The 21,091-nt window shown below is 43.9% G+C and overlaps 1 protein-coding gene across 2 annotated transcripts in view; it reads left to right on the top strand.

Moving 5' to 3' along the window:
* GASK1A (golgi associated kinase 1A) overlaps window positions 1-21,091 on the top strand; it is a 107,039-nt gene that overhangs the window by 16,917 nt on the left and 69,031 nt on the right. For both annotated transcript variants that reach the window (XM_075315226.1, XM_075315227.1), the window contains exon 2: window positions 18,585-19,973. In XM_075315226.1, coding sequence (XP_075171341.1) covers window positions 18,585-19,973 — 1,389 coding nt within the window. The remainder of the gene's footprint in view (window positions 1-18,584; window positions 19,974-21,091) is intronic.

Raw genomic sequence — 21,091 nt, forward strand, 5'->3', positions numbered from 1 at the left:
AGAAAATGTTCAATCCGCATTTAAACAAAATTTGACCGGTGCAAAAGTATGGGCACCCTTATCAATTTCTTGATTTGAACACTCCTAACTAGTTTTTTACTGACTTACTAAAACACTAAAATTGGTTTTGTAACCTCATTGAGCTTTGAACTTCATAGGCAGGTTTATCCAATCATCAGAAAATGTATTTAAGGTGGCCACTTGCAAGTTGTTCTCCTATGAAGAGTGGCATCATGGGCTCCTCAAAACAACTGTCAAATGATCTGAATACAAAGATTATTCAACATAGCTGTTCAGGGGAAGGATACAAAAAGTTGTCTCAGAGATTTAAACTGTCAGTTTCCACTGTGAGGAACATAGTAAGGAAATGGAAGAACATAGGTTCAGTTCTTGTTAAGCCCAGAAGTGGCAGGCCAAGGAAAATATCAGAAAGGCAGAGAAGAAGAATGGTGAGAACAGTCAAGGACAGTCCACAGACCACCTCCAAAGACCTGCAGCTTCATCTTGCTGCAGATGGTATCAATGTGCATCGGTCAACAATACAGTGCACGTTACACAAGGAGAAGCTGTATGGGAGAGTGATGTGAAAGAAGCCGTTTCTGCAAGCACGCCACAAACAGAGTCGCCTGAGGTATGCAAAAGCACATTTGGACAAGCCAGTTACATTTTGGAAGAAGGTCCTGTGGACTGATGAAACAAAGATTGAGTTGTTTGGTCATACAAAAAGGCGTTATGCATGGAGGCAAAAAAACACGGCATTCCAAGAAAAGCACTTGCTACCCACAGTCAAATTTGGTGGAGGTTCCATCATGCTTTGGGGCTGTGTGGCCAATGCCGGCACTGGAAATCTTGTTAAAGTTGAGGGTTGCATGGATTCAACTCAGTATCAGCAGATTCTTGACAATAAAGTGCAAGAATCAGTGACGAAGTTGAAGTTACGCAGGGGATGGATATTTCAGCAAGACAATGATCCAAAACATCGCTCCAAATCTACTCAGGCATTCATGCAGAGGAACAATTACAATGTTCTGGAATGACCATCCCAGTCCCCAGACCTGAATATCATTGAAAATCTGTGGGAAGATTTGAAGCGTGCTGTCCATGCTCGGCGACCATCAAACTTAACTGAACTGGAATTGTTTTGTAAACAGGAATGGTCAAATATACCTTCATCCAGGATCCAGGAACTCATTGAAAGCTACAGGAAGCGACTAGAGGCTGTGATTTTTGCAAAAGGAGGATCTACAAAATATTAATGTCACATTTATTTGAGGTGCCCATACTTTTGCAACGGTCAAATTTTGTTTAAATGCGGATTGCACATTTTCTGTTAGTACAAAAAAACTCATTTCAATCCAGAAATATTACTCAGTCCATCAGTTATTAGATATATGAAACTGAAATAGCTGTTGCAAAAACCCAAAATGTTATAAAGAAAAATGGTTAACATTAATAGGGGTGCCCAAACTTTTTCATATGACTGTATATCTGCTAATTAGTAATCATTTACGGTGATGTGATTGTCAATAATATGTCTTATGTAGTTAGTGATGAAATACATTTGTTATAAAGCTCTATTTATAATATATCAAAACAATAAAGTAGAAAGTGAAATTCTCTTGGCTTTCATCCAATACTTGTTAATGGTGTAGAAAGGAGACATATTCTTTGCCAGGAAATCATTTATGTCAGTAAGCTGGGCAGTCATGTTGATAAGAATGTGCGCTATAAAAGCAAAAGTAAAAAAAAGCAAAACCAAAGAAAAATATTGTGAATTTTTTATCTTCCTGTCCAGGAGAAGTGTGGAATTTCATGAACGTGCTTTCCAGGTCACTTAGCTTGGAGACGTGAACTAACAGACTTCACAGCTGAGCTCCTGAATGCCTTTCTAGAAATCTGATACTATCTTTTCCTTACCAAATGTTTAAGGCTAAGTTCACACATCCTGTGTTTTGCATCAGTCACAATCCGTCGCCTTGGGGAATTACGGTAACCTGCAAAATATTTTGCAGGAATCCTGTATTTCCCCATAGACTTCTATTAGCGACGGATTGCGACTGATGACCCTGCGTTGCATCCGCTGCGTTGCGGTCCGTCGTTTTTGACTGACCGCCGAGCGGGGAGCAACGCAGAATGTAACGTTTTTCGGGCCGTCAAAATTAACGCGCCGCGCAGGAATCCGTCGCCATCCGTCAAGCTTGTAATGCATGTCTATGGTGCTGGATTCCGTCGTAATCCGTCTTACAACGGAATCCAGCGCAGGATTCCGTCATGCTCTACTGAGCATGCCCAGCATGCTTGGCACGCCCACTGGGCTGTCCCAAACACAGACGGATCATGACTGATCCGTCAAAAAACGGACGCACAGCGGATGTAACGGACGCAACTGATCCGTTTTTTCACAGGATTCCTGTGAAAGGAATCCTGTGAAAAACACATCAGTTGCATCAGTTGACATCTTGAAAATGACTGATCCGTTGCTGACGGACCTGACGGATTGAAAACACAGGATGTGTGAACTTAGCCTTAGGCTAAGTTCACATTTCCGTTGATTTGTATCAGTCACATGCGTCGCTTGACGCATGTGACTGATGCGCTGTTCAACGCTGTACAACGGATGACAAAGAACAGAATTCTTTGTCGGATTCCGTTGTGTGCGGGGGGCAGAGTTCTGGGGCAGAGCCGAGCGGGGGGCGGGGCCAGGTGCTGAGGATGTCAGTGGAAGTGCTGCGGTCTGCATGGCTGGGGACAGGTGAGTGTATCTGTGAGTGAGTGTGTGTATGTGCATGTATGTATGTATGTATGTGTGTGCACATGCAAAGTGCGGGAGGGGGCGGAGCCGAGCGGGGGGCGGGGCCAGGCGCTGAGGATGTCAGTGGAAGTGCTGTGGTCTGCATGGCTGGGGACAGGTGAGTGTATCAGTGAGTGAGTGTGTGTATGTGCATGTATGTATGTATGTATGTATGTATGTATGTATGTATGTGTGTGCACATGCAAAGTGCTGGAGGGGGCGGAGCCGAGCGGGGGGCGGGGCCAGGCGCTGAGGATGTCAGTGGAAGTGCTGCGGTCTGCATGGCTGGGGACAGGTGAGTGTATCTGTGAGTGAGTGTGTGTATGTGCATGTATGTATGTATGTATGTATGTGTGTACACATGCAAAGTGCGGGAGGGGGCGGAGCCGAGCGGGGGGCGGGGCCAGGCGCTGAGGATGTCAGTAGAAGTGCTGCGGTCTGCATGGCTGGGGACAGGTGAGTGTATGTGTGAGTGAGTGTGTGTATGTGCAAGTATGTATGTATGTATGTATGTCTGTATGTATGTGTGTGTGTGCACATGCAAAGTGCGGGAGGGGCGGAGCCGAGCGGGGGGCGGGGCCAGACGAGGGTGTCAGTGGCAGTGCTTGTCTGCATGGCTGGGGACAGGTGTGTGTGTGTGTGTACATACATGTGCGGAGTGCGGGAGGGGGCGGGGCCGAGCGGGGAAGTGTCGGCCTCCCTGCACACGTAACCAGCCTAAATATCGGGTAACCGCAAAGCACCCGATGTTTACCTTGGTTACCCGATATTTACCTTGGTTACGGGCCTACACCGCTTAGCGCTGGCTCCTTGCACCGTAACCAGGGTAAATATCGGGTAACCAACCAAAGCTGGTGACGTGTGCAGGGAGCCAGAGAGCATGCGCAGCGAAATCCGACGGATCTCGCTGCTCAAAAAACGTTACATGCTGCGTTCCCCCCGCCCGGCGGTCAGTCGTTCCACGACTGATCAGTCGGGCGGAGGATGCAACGCAGCATCATCAGTCACAATCCGCTGCTCATACAAGTCTATGGGAGCAGCGGAATCCGCTAAACGGATTCCGTTGTTTACAAGAGCAGCGGATTGTGACTGATAGATTTTAGCGGAAATGTGAACTTAGCCTAAGCCATCAGTATTGCCCCTTTCTGTTCAATTCTCTGTTCAGACATAAAATAGAAGCAACATGTAGGTTTTTCCCCCCATCAAATCAGTTTGTTTTATAATTTTCAAAGAAAATGAACCTACGTAGAAAGTAACATGTTAAAACATTTGAAAACATAATATGTATTGGTTCTCAGTTTCAACATGTATTATAGCCCAGAGCTGCATTGACAATTCTACTCCATCCAGAATTGAATTATTCTTTGCTGGCTCAATATCTGCACACCTCAATATAACTATGGATAGGATTTGTAACAAGGCTTCCACTGACTATTTGTCACGCTGCCAGGTATGACAAGCGTGGCACGTGTGTTCAGACGTACAGGCGTCTGACACATGACAAAAAATACAACAAACAATGCAACAAGTAAGGGGGAACACTGGGAACACAATAACATGGTGGACCCTAGCTCTATTGAGAGGGGTAGATGTGTCACCTCCTATCCTCACCTGCAGCTGTTCCTACTCTCCTAGCCAGGCCCTATACAGTCTCCTCAACTATCGTTGAACAGGAAGCTAAGAAAACCATGTAGTTGAACTGGCTAGTGTGTTTGCAGATGGGAGGCGCTAGTCGCACTGCTGTACTAATATGACACAAGGAAAGGTAAGACAAAAAGGAAAACAGAAACAAAAAAGAATAAAGACTGTTTTCAGGAACGAGCCTTCACAGGACCTTCCACCACGGTGACCAGAGAACAAATAGATTTGTATCTTCAGTAATGATTGCTGAGAAACACCTCTACTTAAACCTGAAGAGGCGTGGCTATAAAGCAGCTGCAGCTGAAACACTTAGCTAGGAACTGCTGGACAACAAAATAAACATTAATTCATGATGCACTGAAAGAAATGAAACCCCGTTTAAATGTAGAGCCCCAGATGGAAATGAGGGATCCCAACCCTGAATCCGTCACTAGTCTCCAAGAGAGAAGAACGTGACACTATTATTGTCTTCTTATGTGGCAAAGGGACATCTGGGCCACATATCAGAAATCAGGGATTAGGTACGACTGGTACATACCTAATAAGTACACTGGATATAAAATGTCTATCGTCCCCTGTTAAAATGCCAGTTTTTGTTATATAAAAAAATAATGCCAAGAAAAATGATTTCAGAACTTGTTCCTCCTGTAATCTATCATCACTTATAATATAATCTGTACAATTCAATTGAAAAATAAACTAAAATGATAGAATGGAAAAATAAAGATTTAGAAGTAAAATAATGTGATTGCATAAATATGCAAAACCTAAGGCCTCGCTGACACAAGCATACGAATTGGATGGGTGCGAGAAAATTGCACTCGGACCAATGTTATTCAGTGACACAGAACAAATCTGTGATCTTTTTCTCATGCTGAATTGGCGTGAAAGAAAATTGCAGCATGCTGCGATAGGCAGCGTATCTTGGATCACGTCTATGGGTACATGTGAAACATAGGATGTGCACTAGGATGTTATTTTGAGTGCAGTCCAATATACGTAGAGACAGGCAATGGAGAAGATGGAAAGATTTATCTCTCGCTCCTCACTGTGATCCAATTCTCACATGCGGGAGAATCGGAGCCCAATAGAATGACACTCGGCTCAACTTCGGATCATAGTTTGAGCCGAGTGTCATTAGCATATCACATCGGATGCTACCCTCTTGTCTGACCCCGGCCTTAAACGAGTACTTTGTTGAAGTACATTTCTAATTTATGACAACATTAAGTCTTTTCGGGTATGAGTCTATCAACGTTGTACATCTAGAATTGTCAATCTTTTCCCACTCGTCCTTGCAGTAGTGCTCCAAATCTGTCAGACTTTGAGAGTATTTCCTGTTTACTGCCCTCTTTAGGTTAACCCATTGACTTTCAATTGGATTAGGCTCTGGGCTATGGCTGGGCCATTGCAAAACTTAGAGCTTCTTCTGACAAATCCATTCTTTAGTTTATTTGGAGGTATGCTTAGGTAGAAAAACCACAAAGAACTATATAAAAAAAACACCAAAAAGGAGCCAAGACAAATGATATGTGCACACACAGAATGTGGTGAGCCTTCCTCATAAAGATGGCTACAGCCAAGGTGCAAGATGCTGATGTCACAGCCACTCAACTGTGGCTCAGTGGCTGTGACATCAGCATCTTGCACCTTGGCTGCAGCCATCTTTATGAGGAAGGCTCACCACATTCTGTGTGTGCACATATCATTTGTCTTGGCTCCTTTTTGGTGTTTTTTTTATATAGTTCTTTGTGGTTTTTCTAACTAATTCAGTGTAGGGACTCGCAAGTGTGAGAATCCTTGACGAACGGATTGCGAGCTTACATATTTTGGGCCAAAATATAAACTAATATCTCACTATTTGAGGTATGGCACATTTTATCCATTTTTGCAGGATGTGTGTGGACCTTTTGAATTCAGGTGGTTAAATGGTGAGCCTGTCATGTGTTATGTACTCATATAGTGCTAACTGACCCGCCTAGACCTGGTGTTGTGCATCATTTATAGGCCTTAATTCAGACACTGTGCGTCTCGTGTATCCGTGCGAGATGCACCTATATAGTGCTGTTTAGCCCGCCTGACCTGGGTTTCTGGCGTCATTTATAGGTTACAGTTCAGACACTGTGCATTTCACTCATTATATGATGGGCTCCCAGTGCAAGCCTTATTAGTGTGCATGTCTTATGCTAAGCAGCCGCCCCTCCCCTCTAGTGTGGAGGTTGAGTGGCTGTGACATCAGCATCTTGCACCTTGGCTGCAGCCATCTTTATGAGGAAGGCTCACCACATTCTGTGTGTGCACATATCATTTGTCTTGGCTCCTTTTTGGTGTTTTTTTGAGGTATGCTTAGGGTTTTTGTTGTGTTGAAAGTGAAATTCCTTTTCATCTTCAGATTTTAAGCAGAGGCCTTAAGTTTTGGTTCAAAAAATGACTGATATTTGGAACTGTTCATAGTTCCCTCCACCTTAAGTAAAACCCAAGTTCAGGATGCTAGAAAACACTACCTAAGCATATTGCTGCCTCCACCATGCTTCACTTTGGCAATGGCTTTCTTTTGATGATGGTTAGTGCTGGCTTTGCGTCAAACATACGGTACCTCATGGAAGTATGGCCACAAAGTGCAATCTTGCTCTCATCAGATCATAACATATTTTCCCACATGCTTTAGACAGACTTGACATAGATTTTGGCAAAACATAGCCAGTCTTGGATGTTTTTCTATGTAAGACAAAGCTTCTGTCTTGCCACCCTATCTCACAGGCTAGATTTATAAAGAACATGGGAAATTATTGTCACCTGCAGTACACAACTAGGACGTTTTTAGAAATTCCTGCAATGTTGCTGTAGGCCTCTTGGCATCCTTCCAAACTAATTTTCTTCCTGCCTTTTCATCAATTTTTTAGGTTTCCATACCAGGTAATGTTACAGTTTTGCAAAATTTAAACCACTTCTTGATGACCGTCTTCACAGTGTTCTGTGATATATCTTACGCCTTGGAATTTTCTTTGCCCTAATCTCCTGACTGATAACTTTCAATAATGAGATCCCTTTGCTGTGTTGTAAGCTGTTTATGGACGATGGCTTTTGCTGTTAAGTCAAAATGTGAACTATTTATTTGTAAAAGAAGTCAGATTGTTCTCTGAAGGGTTGGAAAATTATCAATAATGTAGACAACAGTGTTGTAGAAAACAGTGATGCATGATGGAGGTTCCTTGCAAGTGTGGGGTTGCATTTCAGTAGAGTTGGTAATTTGTCAAGAGTGAGAAATACAAGTAATCTATGATGCTATACCATCAGGGAAATGCCTGATTGGCTCCAAATTTAATCTGAAGCAGGATTACTTGAAGGGACAGATATATCTCCACAAGCCTACCTCCAAAGATGATCTGTGAATAATTTTCGAAGATATCTGGAGCAACCTCACTCCCGAGTGCCTTAAAAACCTGTGTGCAAGTGTACGTTGAAGAATTGATGCTTTGATAATGTTTTGAAGGCAAAGGGTGCTCACACCAAATATTGATTTTATTTAGATTTCTTTTTTGTTTATTCACCTTGCATTTTGTTAATTCCTAAAAATAAACTATTAACATATTTAGAAGCATTCTTTCAACGCCTGCCTAAACCTTTTGCACAGTTCTTTGTATCTTAATCTTCTTTGAGAAATAAAAATAAAGGTTTGTCAGTAAACAGTGGATATCTAGACATGTGGGAATGAAAGTAAGTGGTTAGTTTATCTTATGACATCTTAGACTAGCCTCTTGAAGGGTCATAGCGTGGTGCCCTCTCCCTGGTGGAAGCTGAGGTTTGGGCTGGCTCTCCTCAAACCTGGTTTATTGGTTTATTTTCAAAAGTCTTTTTTTATGTCTTAATAAACACAGTAGTAACTTCAGCAGACATGTTTTTGGAAAAGTATCTAAAAAGTGCATGGATTTAGAACGACCGATTTCTCATCCTGGAGAGCAGCCAGTGAAGCAAACATGTTTTATATGTAAACATATATATTGGATCTGACTGAATATAGCAGCGGTTTGTCTTGAGTAGAAATGTCCAATATTCACAAATGTTATTATGCTGACGTGAGATATAGTATGGTGACTCGCTCAGACCGTTGACCCAGAACCAGGATAAACTTCCTTTTCGGAATAGTAAATTGCTTTCCTGGAAACAAGTTAAAGAGAATGCTTCCACTTATTATTCCTTTTTTTTGCTTATTAAATCCAGATACCGAAAGATTCAGGTTTTTTTTCCCATTTTTTGATATTAGATTTTTTTATTCTAGTTTTTGTCCATCATTATGGGGTTGACAGTTAATGTGAACGTACAGTAGCTGTATTGATCAGATGAATCTGTTGTTGGGAGATTATTGACTTTTTTCTAATGGTGTTCTAGTGACGCCCTGCGACCTGTGGAGGTTTTGCCAGGAAGTGGGGGAGGCTTGATTAAACCATCACCTGTTTTTAATGGTAGATCCTGTGTTATCTGCTGTATGTAGAGGTATGAGTTGTAATTAAAGAGATTGTCCACTACTAGGACAACCCGTTCTGATTCCAGGTTTCCCCCAGGTAAAAATAAGAAAGCCTATACAAACTTCCGTGGCTGTCGTGGTGTCTGGGCTCACGTTGCTGGGGTTCACATGACATCATGAGAACTCTGCATCCAATCAGTGTCGGCTTCTGTCTCCCCGCCATTGGACAAAATAAGTTAATCATTAGGAATTGAGGGCTGTGGCTGCCGCTCACTTCTTGTTGATTGCTCCTATGTCTGAAAGCAGGGAGACAGAAGCCGGCACTGATTGGACTCAGGGCTCTCTTGACGTCATATCACTTGAGCCCCGACACAAAGATGAGTATAAGCTTTTTTATTTTACCTTTGGGAAACATGGAATCAAAAGGTGTTGTCTTATCAGTGGACAACCCCTTTAAGATAAACAAGATGAATGATAAAGTATTTTTTCCAGGACATGTGAACTACAGGACTAGAGGACATGTGAACCCAGCCTAATGCAGTTCCTCCAAAGTGGGAAGTCTTACAAAGGTTTTCTTTAACTAGGTATCAAAGGGGATGACAACAGCAAGGACCACTCACCCACTCCATAAGGGATGTTTTGCACCTACAAGTCTTTATGGAGATGAGAAAATGTAGGCAGAGAATCCAGTGAGCAATCCGTAAAATCCTTAAAAAACAACTTTTATTCCATCTTTAAAATTGTCAGACAATATATCGCAATGAGTGGCAGTACTATAATGCAGTCATCAACAAACTGCACATTTTGGCTTTACAGCCATTCTCATGATTGTCTGTTGAAATACTGCATTATAGTACTGCCACTCCTTTTATTATTACATTGTCTCAATTTTAAATATGGAAAAAAGGATTAAAAGCTATTTTTTAAGGATTTTAGGGATTGCTCGTTGGATTCTCTGCCTACATTTCTTCATCTCCTTCATATCGGTGAGCTTCCACCCCCCATCTGGGCGTAACCTCCAGAATCTGAACTCACACATCTTTAAGAAGCAACCTAAGGGTACATTCACACGACCATCCCGTTTTTTGCGGTCCGCAAAAAATGGTCCTGTTTTTTCACGAATGCATCCGTGTGACATCTATGTGACATCCGCATCCATTCCGTTCCGTATGCAGTCCTTGTGCCATCCATGTTACTTCTACACTAAAACGTGTTTAGCCTTGTACGTAGCCAAAAAATAAATAAATAATTAAAAAAAACCACATAGGGTCCCCCCAAATTGGATCACCAGCCAAGGTAAAGCGGACAGCTATGGTCTGGCATTCTCAGACTAGGGAGATCAGATGGTTATTGGATACTTCCCAGGCTAAAAATAGAAGACCGCAGCTGCCTCAGAGGTGGAGCATCCATTAGATGTGCTAATTCTGGCGTTTTGTCCCAGCTCATCCTGTTGCCCTGGTGCGGTAACAAGCGAGGTAATATATGGGGTTGATACCAGCTGTGTAATGTCACCTGCCATCAAGCCCTCGCTTTAGTAATATCACGGCGTCTATCAGACACTTGACATCATTAACCCAGTAATTAATAAAAAGAAATGGACAACAAACACATTTTTATTTTAAACAAAACTCCCCAACACATTCACACTCTTTCGCCGATTTATTGAAAGGAAAAAACAATTCCAGGTCTGGCGTAATCCAATAAGGGGGTCCCACAACGATCCATACTCACTGTACCAGTCAATGAAGAACAGAATGTTCCCCATTGGCTGGGAGAGCAGTGCAGTGACCTGAGCTATCATCAATAGGGCAGCCCAGGTCACCGCAGGTCATAACGAGCGCCGATGTCATTACGTTAGCTTAGGTACATTGCCTGCAGTGATGAACTCCGCTGAACTCGTAAAGTCAGCGCTCATCACTGAGTTCCATGCTCGCCGCGTTCTCACATCAAGTCTCACAGGTCCCCCGTGATGTCACCGCTAGTCACAGCCTCTCGGGCAGCTTGCGACACTTGAGGTGATATCGCTGCGGCCATGGACGACACGAGTTCAGCAGACTTCATCACTCGTCATCCACACAGCTGCTCGCACACTGCTGTGAGCCGCTGTGGGGCTGGCGGGGGAGTGGGATACAGATTGCAGTGGCATTGATAGACGGAAGCCACATGAAAGTGCTTCCGTGTGGCTTCCGGGGATTTGCGAACCCATTGACTTGTTTTGTGTCACGGTCCACATTTGCAGAACAGAATAGGACATGTTCCATAATAATGGAACAGACATATGGACACTGATATGTTTTTTGTAGGAACTGACGGCACACCGAAATGCTTCCGTGTGCCATCTGATCTTACACAAAACACATTGAAAAGATGATCTTGTCAGTAGGTCCACAAAAAAAAGGAACTGACCAGGACAAACGGAACGGTCGTCTGAATGAGCCCTAATGGTGAGTTGGTTATTTTTCTATTTGTTTGTACATGTCTCTAAGGCTTATTTTTTCAGTGCCAGATTTTTCACTGTTATTTGATTCACTTTGATATGATATCTATACACATTAGTAATTAGCCATTCTGTCTGTTTTCGATGTTTAATTCCGGTACTTGCCTGTTAGTGCTTAGGCACATTATTTTATTTATTCATTTTTTAAAAGTCCCAGATATACTCCATAATTCTGAACTTCTGGGTTTTACTTAGGCAAAACTCACACATTCATGTGTCACGGACTGTGATTCATGGACCAGCTGCTGGTCTCCCGATCCTAGCTCAACAGCTTTATAGGCATATATGAGCCTTTCAAGTTCAGACCCAAGGCCAGGCTGTGCCACACGGTTCTCACTTGGACTTCGATACAGTGATTCCAGGCCCGAGTCTATCATTCAAGAAATCTGCCAAGTTGAAGTTCACAACCTCCACCATTGTGTTGGGTTTTGATAATCTTTTATTTGATCACTTTGGGGTATATTAATATTTTACATCTAAGGAATCCTACATTACAAGAGATCTAGAACACTGGGACCTACTTAGGACGCAACATGCTTCTTACACCTTCCTATTGCTTTTGCTTCTTTGCAGCAACCATGAGATTTTGGGAATAGAATTCCTGGATGAGATGTTTTATGTATTAATATGTCCATCTATTTTAATCAACAGAATTGTAATTTACTTAAAAAAAAAAAAAAAAGAATAAGTTAGGAAAGTTATTAAAGGGAAATCAGAACACAATAGCGGAGTATGCACTGAGCAGAATGTTCTAGCTAGAGGTTTCAATTATACAGTCATGTAAAATCTTTCTGCCAAGTTCCAGGACATCAAAGATCCCATAGCTAAAATGTTCAGTGGATTTCTCTAGTGTTTGGACAAAATGTGCAAATAATAAATTCAACTAAATCCTTACAGTAATGGTTTTTTTTTATAATTTATTAATGACTTACAGCTATAAAGTGCTAGCATGCAACTGTAGCGCCCCACGGGGGACTTGTGCAGAAGATGGCTGGGGAAGGATGATGGGGGTAGTAGTGGGGTGAATGTCGTGACACCATCTGTGGTATGTGGACAGGGAAGTAGCCGCTGCTTCTGTCGCTGTCCTCCGGGGCGGATGGTGGTAGCAGCTATGGATGGTATCACTCCCCACAGGTGGAGCGGGCCCCGGGGAGGATGATGAGGGGAGTAGTAATGGCGGGGCGCTGCCGGTAATTAAGAGACAGAGTTTATGGCTGCGGTTTCAGGTTGCTTACTCTTTGTGTAGTGCCGCTCACCCAGGTAATGCAGGTCACTTGCTGTGATGGGCTCCGTCAAAGCCAAAAGAGATCAATCCGGTGTGGTGTTCGGTGGGTTCCCTCCTTGTAGCACCTGTGCAGTGGATCCCCTGGCTTGAAGCTACGAGGGGACCCGGGTTTTTACGAGTAGTACTCTTGTCCCTATATTCAGGTGCCGTGGTTCTGATGTGGGGTCTGGCGTTATCCTAGGCCCCTGATCCTATATGGCACTGTGCTTTAGGGTGCTGTGTGGCCAGGGAAGCTTGAAACTTTCCTTGTCCAAGTAGATTCTGGAAAACCAACGTGGAGTATGATCTTCCCTAGGGTCCTGCCGCCCTGAGTGGCGCCGATTCCGAGGAGAGCAGATGCACTCTCCCCACAGCAATCATGGGAACTTCTCCTTTCTTCCCACCGGAGCACCCATGAGACATGTCTGCTCCCTACCTCTCCTGCTGGAGAACTCTCTCTAACTGATGTGTTGGCACCTGACTCCCCCTGCTGGCTGCAGCTCCCCCCTCATAGGTCCTAAGCTAGTGGCACTGGGGCCCCTGTGTGACGGCATCCTGTAAATGCCACTCTGTCGGCGATCCCTTTATTACCCTACTCTAGCCCAGTCCCCAGTGGAAACAGGGCAACCTGGTGTGTATTTGAGTGTGTAATATGGTTAAACCGGCACTGACATCTTCAGGATCCAGGATTAGCATTACACCCAAATTTGGGTGCAGTACTCTGTGGCGACTGAAGCCTCAGGGGCACCACACAACATTCAACCATATTCTTAAATTTTTCTTCTTAGCTTTTGGATATCAACCTACCAATGACTGTGGGTAAGGCCCCCTTCACACATCCGTGAAACACGAGCGTGTTTGGTCCGTTTCCGTATGTACCGGAGACACGGCCAAACGTGCACCAATGTTAATCTATGTTTGAGGGCACACGTGCGTTATTTCATAATGTCCGTATCCGTGATCCCTATGTGTTTGCGTTTTGCACGGAAGCATGTCCGTTTTCTGCACGGAACACGCACACGCGGACACCATGAAAGTCAATGGTTATGTGCACACAATATGTGACACGGATGCATCTCTGCATGCTCCGTGTACGTTTTGTGCTTTTTTCTAGTCATTTTTTCTTTTCCTGTCTATGTCGGTCAATCTCCCTCAGTCCGTCGGTCGGTCTTTCTGTCTGTCTGTCGGTCTCTCTCTGTCTTGTCTGTCCCTCTCTTGCTGTCAGTCGGTCAGTCTCCCCCCTCTCTCATACTTACCGTTCCCCAATCACCGGCACGGAGCTACACGGTTGTTCTCTAAACTCCGGCGGCTTTTCCTCTTTTGAAAAATCCGGCCGCTCGTTAAACAATTTCGTATTCCCTGCTTTCCCCGCCTACCGGCGCCTATGATTGGTTGCAGTTAGACACGCCACCATGCTGATTGACAGCTGTCTCACTGCAACCAATCACAGCCGCCAGGGGGCGGGACTATACTGTGCAGTTAAAAAAATAAATAAATAATTAAAAATAAATGGAGGGCTTTCTTGGGGTTAATAAATTGTTGACGAGGGAATTTGTTAGTGTTTTTTATTTCTAATAAAGGATTTTTCGGGTGTGTCTGTTTTTTAACTGTAACCTACAGATTAATCATGGAAGGTATCTCGGAGAGACGCCTGACATGATTAATCTAGGATTTAGTGGCAGCTATGGGCTGCCATTAACTCCTTATTACCCCGATTGCCAACGCACCAGGGCCAATCGAGAAGAGCCGGGTAGAGTCCCAGAACAGTCACATCTAATGGATGCGGCCATTCTGGGCGGCTGCTGGCTGATATTGTTAGGCTGGGGGGCTCCCCATAACGTGGAGCTCCCCATCCTGACAATACCAGCCTTCAGCCGTGTGACTTTACCCTGGCTGGTATCAAAATGGGGGGGGACCGAACGTCGTTTTTTTATTAATTATTTATTTATTTTTTTAACTGCACAGTAGTCTTGCCCCCCGGCGGCTGTGATTGGTTGCAGTGAGACAGCTGTCAATCAGCGTGGGAGCATGTCTAACTGCAACCAATCATAGGCGCCGTTAGGCGGGGAAAGCAGGGAATACGAGATTGTTTAATGAGCGGCCGGCTTTTTCAAAAGAGGAAAAGCCACCGGAGTTTAGAGAACAGCCGTGCAGCGCCGCGCCGGTGATCGGGGAACGGTGAGTATGCAAGAGGCGTACTCCATTCAGTTACTCTGGTGATTAGCGGTCACCGGTGAGTCCTTCACGGGTGACCGCTAATCAGGACGCGACACAGACAGAGCCGCGGTATGACAATGAAGTCGGGTGAAGTTCACCCCAGTTCATTCTCTACTCGCGACTCTGTCTGCTGTCAGCGGGTATGTATCTACGACATTGTGCATCACAAATACGCATAAATTCACACGGACAACACATACACGTCAGTTATTTCTCTCACGCATAAACGGACAACCAACACGCACACACAGCTAGCATACGGCATTCACACAGATGGCACACGGACACAAAAAAAGGACACAAAAACGGACCCGAAAAACGGACGTAACACACGTGCATGTTTTTTCACGGACGTGTGAAGGGGGCCTAAAGCAAAGGACATGTAACAGCAAGAAGTCAATGAAAAGTTAAGCTGTTTTCTGGTTTTGGACTACCTGTCTCCGCATTACTCTCCCTCCCCCTGGTCCAGCTCTGAGTCTTTGCTACTGCTCCCAGTGCATGTTATTGTTGGCAGTGCTGACGTTATATCGACAGCACTGCAGGCAATAACTAGCTTAGTGGCTCTGCCCTAGTTGGACGAGCTACTCAGAGATGCTGAGCTCAATGATTAGCTGCAGCACTGTCTATGTGATGTCAGCAGGCTGCAGACAATGACATGAGCTGAGAGGAGCAGTGGAGAGTTAGTAATGGATCCATTGAGTGTGATTAAAGCGTATAGGGTTACTTGGCCTGAAAAGATTAGGAAGCCCTGGATTAGGGGTTCTAAACCTGCATTTAATGCAAGAATGATTTGATACTAAATACAGAACACATAAAATAATGTATAAATCAGAAGCATTGTTCATAGTCTGCTCATCAATGGAAAAGTGAGATTATTTACACAATGGCTGTAAGATTTTAGGAAAAATGCAAGCTAAATGCAAAGATCTGAAGTTTTGTATTACAGATTATATGTACAGTAGGTTCTCCACATGTTTCCATATGGTGCCAGCATACATGCGTCAACCACCAATCGATTCCCATAGTTTCCTTTCAGCAATTTAAAGGGATTTTCCACTTTCAGGAATGTGGGCCCCCAATGCTGTAAAACATACCTAAAAGAACCAATAAAGCAGGTACTCACCCTCCTTGGTACTTTGCAGCTTTTTGATGCTGTTCGGGTCTTGGTGTTTTGGTTGCAGCGTTGATGTGTACTGTTGATATGGCATTAATGTTGCAGGCAAAACGTAGAGATCCAAACAGTGTCAGGGAGCCCGCACAGGACCCGGGACAGTGAGTACCTGGGTTGTTTGTTATTTTAGGTATTTTAGATTGTTGGAGTCCACTTTCATAAAAGTAAAAAACCCCTTTAAGATAGATTTCAGCCACTGGGATAAAAAGCTATGGAGCTGGAGCGGTCTCTGTGCCGCCCCCATGCCAGCAGCCGGGCTGCTCGGATCCGGATCCACAGTGTGGTTCGAGGGGTCTCCGGACCCGGGGGTCTCGCGGACACTTCAAATAAAAAGGGGAATTGGTTGTATGTGGGATTTTCTATATAGTCCGTGACACCACCCACGGCGTGTGGTAAGATGGGGTACCACTGCTGCTATTAGGGAGCACATGGGGCGTTGGAATAGCAACTAGTTGTTTTTAACCCTCCGTGGGTAGGGGTGGATGCACCAGGGCCCAGTGTCACTGTGCTGAGGATGGTGGCTGCAGGGGCCGGCGCGCCCGGTTGGACCGGGGGATGTTAGTGTACTCACAGTCAAAGAAATCACACAAGTTCAGCGGTAACCCATGGTGCCAGTGGCCGGCCGCCACGGCCAGTTGTATTCTGGTCCCTCACCCGGGGTGATGGTCTGTGTCACTTTCCTCTGCACGGTTTAGCTCTCTTTGGACTTCCCGGTGTGGAACACGGGAGTCCGCTCCCAGAACTACGGGTGGGAGCCTTGCCCGCAGACGCTGACCTGTGGGATCTAAAGGGGCCCTGGCGGATGCCCTATACCCCGCGGTGGGCTGCTGGTCTGCTCTTTTGGGACTTTGGGTGGGACAGGACCTATAATCCTGTCCTCAACTGGTGAAATAACAAAGCCGGTGGTTCCGGTCCTTGCTTCAGGGTACAGGTACCCCCTCTGTGCACGGTTTCCGGGTCGGTCTCCGGTGTCGGTACCGGCGAGCTCCTACCCTGTCCCAGTCCACCTCGTATCTCCGGCAGCCGTCTTCCCGTCTCCTGACAGACACGGACCACCGTCTGCCACCTAGCCAGCACGCCGGGGCGCCAACCCCGACGCTTTTCCTCTCTGGCTTCCACTTCAACTTCACTTTCTCCTCTCCTCTCCTCTCTCACTCCTACTCCGAACTCTGCACTCTCAACTCTGCACTCTCTTTTCCTGCCCTGGATTCTCTAGACCCCTAGGTGGGTGTTTTCCTTCCACCTGGTCACGCCCACTGGTGTGCCTTTCCTACCCTGGGGGCTGACTAGGGTTTTGTCGGCTTGGTGTAACCCTATGAGGGAAGGTGTTGTGTGGGGGTCTACTTTGTGTGTGACCACCTGGCGGCGCCAGGGTGTCACATTTCCATTCAACTCTATTGGAGAAATGGAAAATGCTAAGTGCACTTGAGACAATAGAATAAAGGATCACATAGGTTGTTTGATTCTTTGTCCCTCCCAGAATAAGAGGCACTCAGGTGTTTATTCACCCCCTTATTAGAAATCATTTCATGTTGTTACTAATGAACTAATCATTGTATTTTTTTCATTAGTTTTTATTGTCCCATTTTCAAAAGTACAAGAATAATAACATCTTTCATAGTTGATCTACAATGAGCATTGACATCTGGTTTCATAACAGTATTATTAAGTATTAAGAAAAGTAACCATAACAGTCTCTTACGGAAAAAACCTTTACAGTGTTACGTACGTTCATGCAGCATTGTTTTTAGGAAACCAGTAACCGCACCCCCGTCAGTGCAGGGGGGTGTAGTTACAGCCTCCACTCACTATACCAAAGAGTTGACTGAACCTGCGGCGGCGCCATCCTGATGTCCAAAATCCCGAGGTTCCTGGGAGGAATAACCTTCTTTTCCTCCCGGCACTGGAGCTCTCGGTTGACAGCGCAGAGCAGCTTCTGAACACTATTAATTTGCATATTAATCAAATTTCTGTTGATTATGGGGTTTTTTTTAAATTTTTTTATCTGACAGGTTCCCTTTAAACTTGATTCCCTCAAAAGGTTATTTTCTTGGTATTGTAATCACTTGTGAACCTTAGAAATGTTATTTTAAAAAAGCTGCAATCGTATATTCGCACCATTAATTGATGTTGATAATGATTCCTTCGTCGTGGGTACTCAGTAACAACATTTAGCTATTTTTAGTCTAACAATAGTTAGAACATGTAAGATTACAGTTTTATAAAAAAACAAACAGAAAAAACGGAAAAAGTATCTGCATTCATATTTAGAACTGCTAAGACAGTATCTAAAATAAATGGATATCCACAAAGAAAGGACAGATATGTCTATGGGTCTCCATAGTGTAAGGATTTGGCCGCATTCCCATTATTTTAGCTTTATGCCATTGCATCTCCAATATTGTATTAAATTGATAAATGATTATGATTATTGATAAGCAAATGTCATTTCATTATCAGTTACTAATTAGTTGGTCATTAGATTACAATCTATAGAGAAACATTTAATAACACTCTTGTGTTTATTTCTTACTTTAGGCCTTGATGTTATGGCTGAGGATGCGCTTGAAGAGAAGACCATTTGTTGGTTTCTGCTTCCTGTTCATCGTCTCTCTGTTGCTAATGAACAGTTTTCCTGCCTTACCCGCAGACACAAATGGAGTTTCTGATCATCGACGTTCCCAACACAGAAAAGTAGTTCGACATAAGCGACTATGGATCAACACTCCAGACCCTAGTCTTGGCTTAATCCAAAATGCTGACCACAAAAGTTGGGAATCTGGCCTGGAGAGTTACAGGGTAGACGTGCAATCATTTCTCAACTCCAGCCGCAACTGTAAGGAAAAAAATGATTTAGGTCAGCTTAGCAAGCAAGAAGGATGGAAAAATCATAATTACCAAACCAAAGAGAAGAGGTCTGCCACCAAAAAACATTTACTTACGTTAAGCAATGCCGCAGGATATAAGCCAAAGAGCCTCATACCAGTAACCGATATAAACAAGAGGATATATAGTTATTCAGGTCCAGCAGGAATCCTTGCAGGCAAGAATCCTCATAGTCTGAAGGAAAGTGGCATATATCTTCCAAAACCAATTTTAGCAAAAAACAATAGTTTGGAAAAATCCAAAACTAAAATCAAAACCTTACTCAAAAAATATTCAAAAGTTGTACCAGATTTTCACCACCAGAAAACAGATGAACATGTGTTTCCATTAGGCAGGTTTTCAGGCTCTGTAAGAAATGGGGCGAGAGCCAGGGAGAACGTGAGTAATAAAACGGCTCTTTTCCAGGATTCTTCAATAAACTATAAAAAACATTTAATCTCAGACTGCATAAAATTCCAGTCTGAAGAGCCTAAGGCTGGTCGCCTTAAAGGAGACAGATTCACTAAAAATCCTCCTCCTTGGTTAACATCAGATGATTTGGTGAAGATGAAGTTGCTTTCTGAAGGAGAAATTATAGCTAAATCAAGAATCCCTGCTCATGGACAGGTCCTTAAAGTTTCTCTTTGCTCTGGCCATATGGATGGACAATGTCATCACAAACACCACTGTAAACAAGGCTTTTGCGGATTAATTAAAAGACCCAGTGATTTATATGAGGTTCTAGCCTTCCATCTTGATAGGGTCCTTGGGTTGAATCGGAGCCTTCCAGCAGTGGCCCGATTATTTACTAATAACCTATTGCCATACAAGTATACCAATGGTGTGCCAAGGCCTATTGTGTGGTGGGCACCGGACATCAAACACTTAAATGACACCAACAATGATCAGAATTCTCATGCCCTGGGATGGCTAGAATATCAGGATATGTTGAAGCATAGGTGTGGCATGTCGAACTCTCTTACTTCCATTGATACAGCACCATGTGTTGGCATCAATCATACTGAATGGTCTAAATTGGCCTTGTTTGATTTTCTCCTGCAGGTATGGCTCATTTTATTTCCATATATATAAATGTACAGACAGGTTGTGATATCGGTGTTTTTCTAAAACAATGTGTTGAAAAATTATTAGTTCATATTAACATTATTTGGGTGTTAATTTGGTTGGACATAAATGTAACTGCATGTATAATGATATAATGCCATTAGATAGTGTAGTACATACCAGCATGGTTGCAAAGTTTAATTTTAAGTGTAATTGTAACCGGTCCTCTACCGGGTCTATAGGAGCGTGAAGTGTTCCATTAGCCCACCAAGAGTTAAATTCACCCAGAATGGCTGCCAGCTTTCTCCAGTGTTTCTGTGTCATTGCCTGTGCTTACCCAGAGACCCACCACTACATTCCTACTTTTCACCGGATCCACTCACAACTACTTGTGCCTGCAAGAGTGGAATGTTCATGGCAGCCAACAATCTGTACAAGCGTATGGTCTCAGTTCTAGTTCTTGTTAACCATATGGTACTGATTCTTTAGGGACAGGTTTCCCTTAATTCAGTAGTGATATTGCAACAGTTCTTCATACAGTTCTTTATTTTCACAACGATGTTAAATCTAATCTTGATCACATAACCATGATGCACGCTAACTTCAAAGTATTACTTTTCAATTTCCCCATGTACATTGTACATTACTTTAATCATTTTGTTTATATTCTAATAGCCTATTGGACTAACTTCTCCCCCTTTCACCAAACCATTGGTTCCGCAAGATTGACCATTTTACAGGCCACAAGAAAACCAGTCTCTCCATAACTGCTGGTCTCTCTATCAAACTTGACCTCTCACACAGCCCACATGGACCCAGCAATGGCTCCTACTGTGACGAATACCCATCACGGGCCATTTAGTCTCTGGGGGATAATTTCCCAAAGGGCTTAAGTCTTGCTAAACATAGAGCATTTTCGTTATTGTTATTGGGGTATTCCATATTTTTTAAATCAATTGACCACTTTGATCAGCTGTTTAAAGGGGCCACAATGCTCCAGATATTGCAGCTTTTGTGCCTTTAAAGGAGATAAGCCAGAGTTGCAATATCCAGTACAGCCATTACTACAGAGTTGTGTAAGCAGTGAAGGCAACACAGCTCTCCGAGGAGTGCCA

The sequence above is a fragment of the Anomaloglossus baeobatrachus genome, chromosome 6, assembly GCF_048569485.1.
Source record: "Anomaloglossus baeobatrachus isolate aAnoBae1 chromosome 6, aAnoBae1.hap1, whole genome shotgun sequence".
Taxonomy (NCBI): domain Eukaryota; kingdom Metazoa; phylum Chordata; class Amphibia; order Anura; family Aromobatidae; genus Anomaloglossus; species Anomaloglossus baeobatrachus.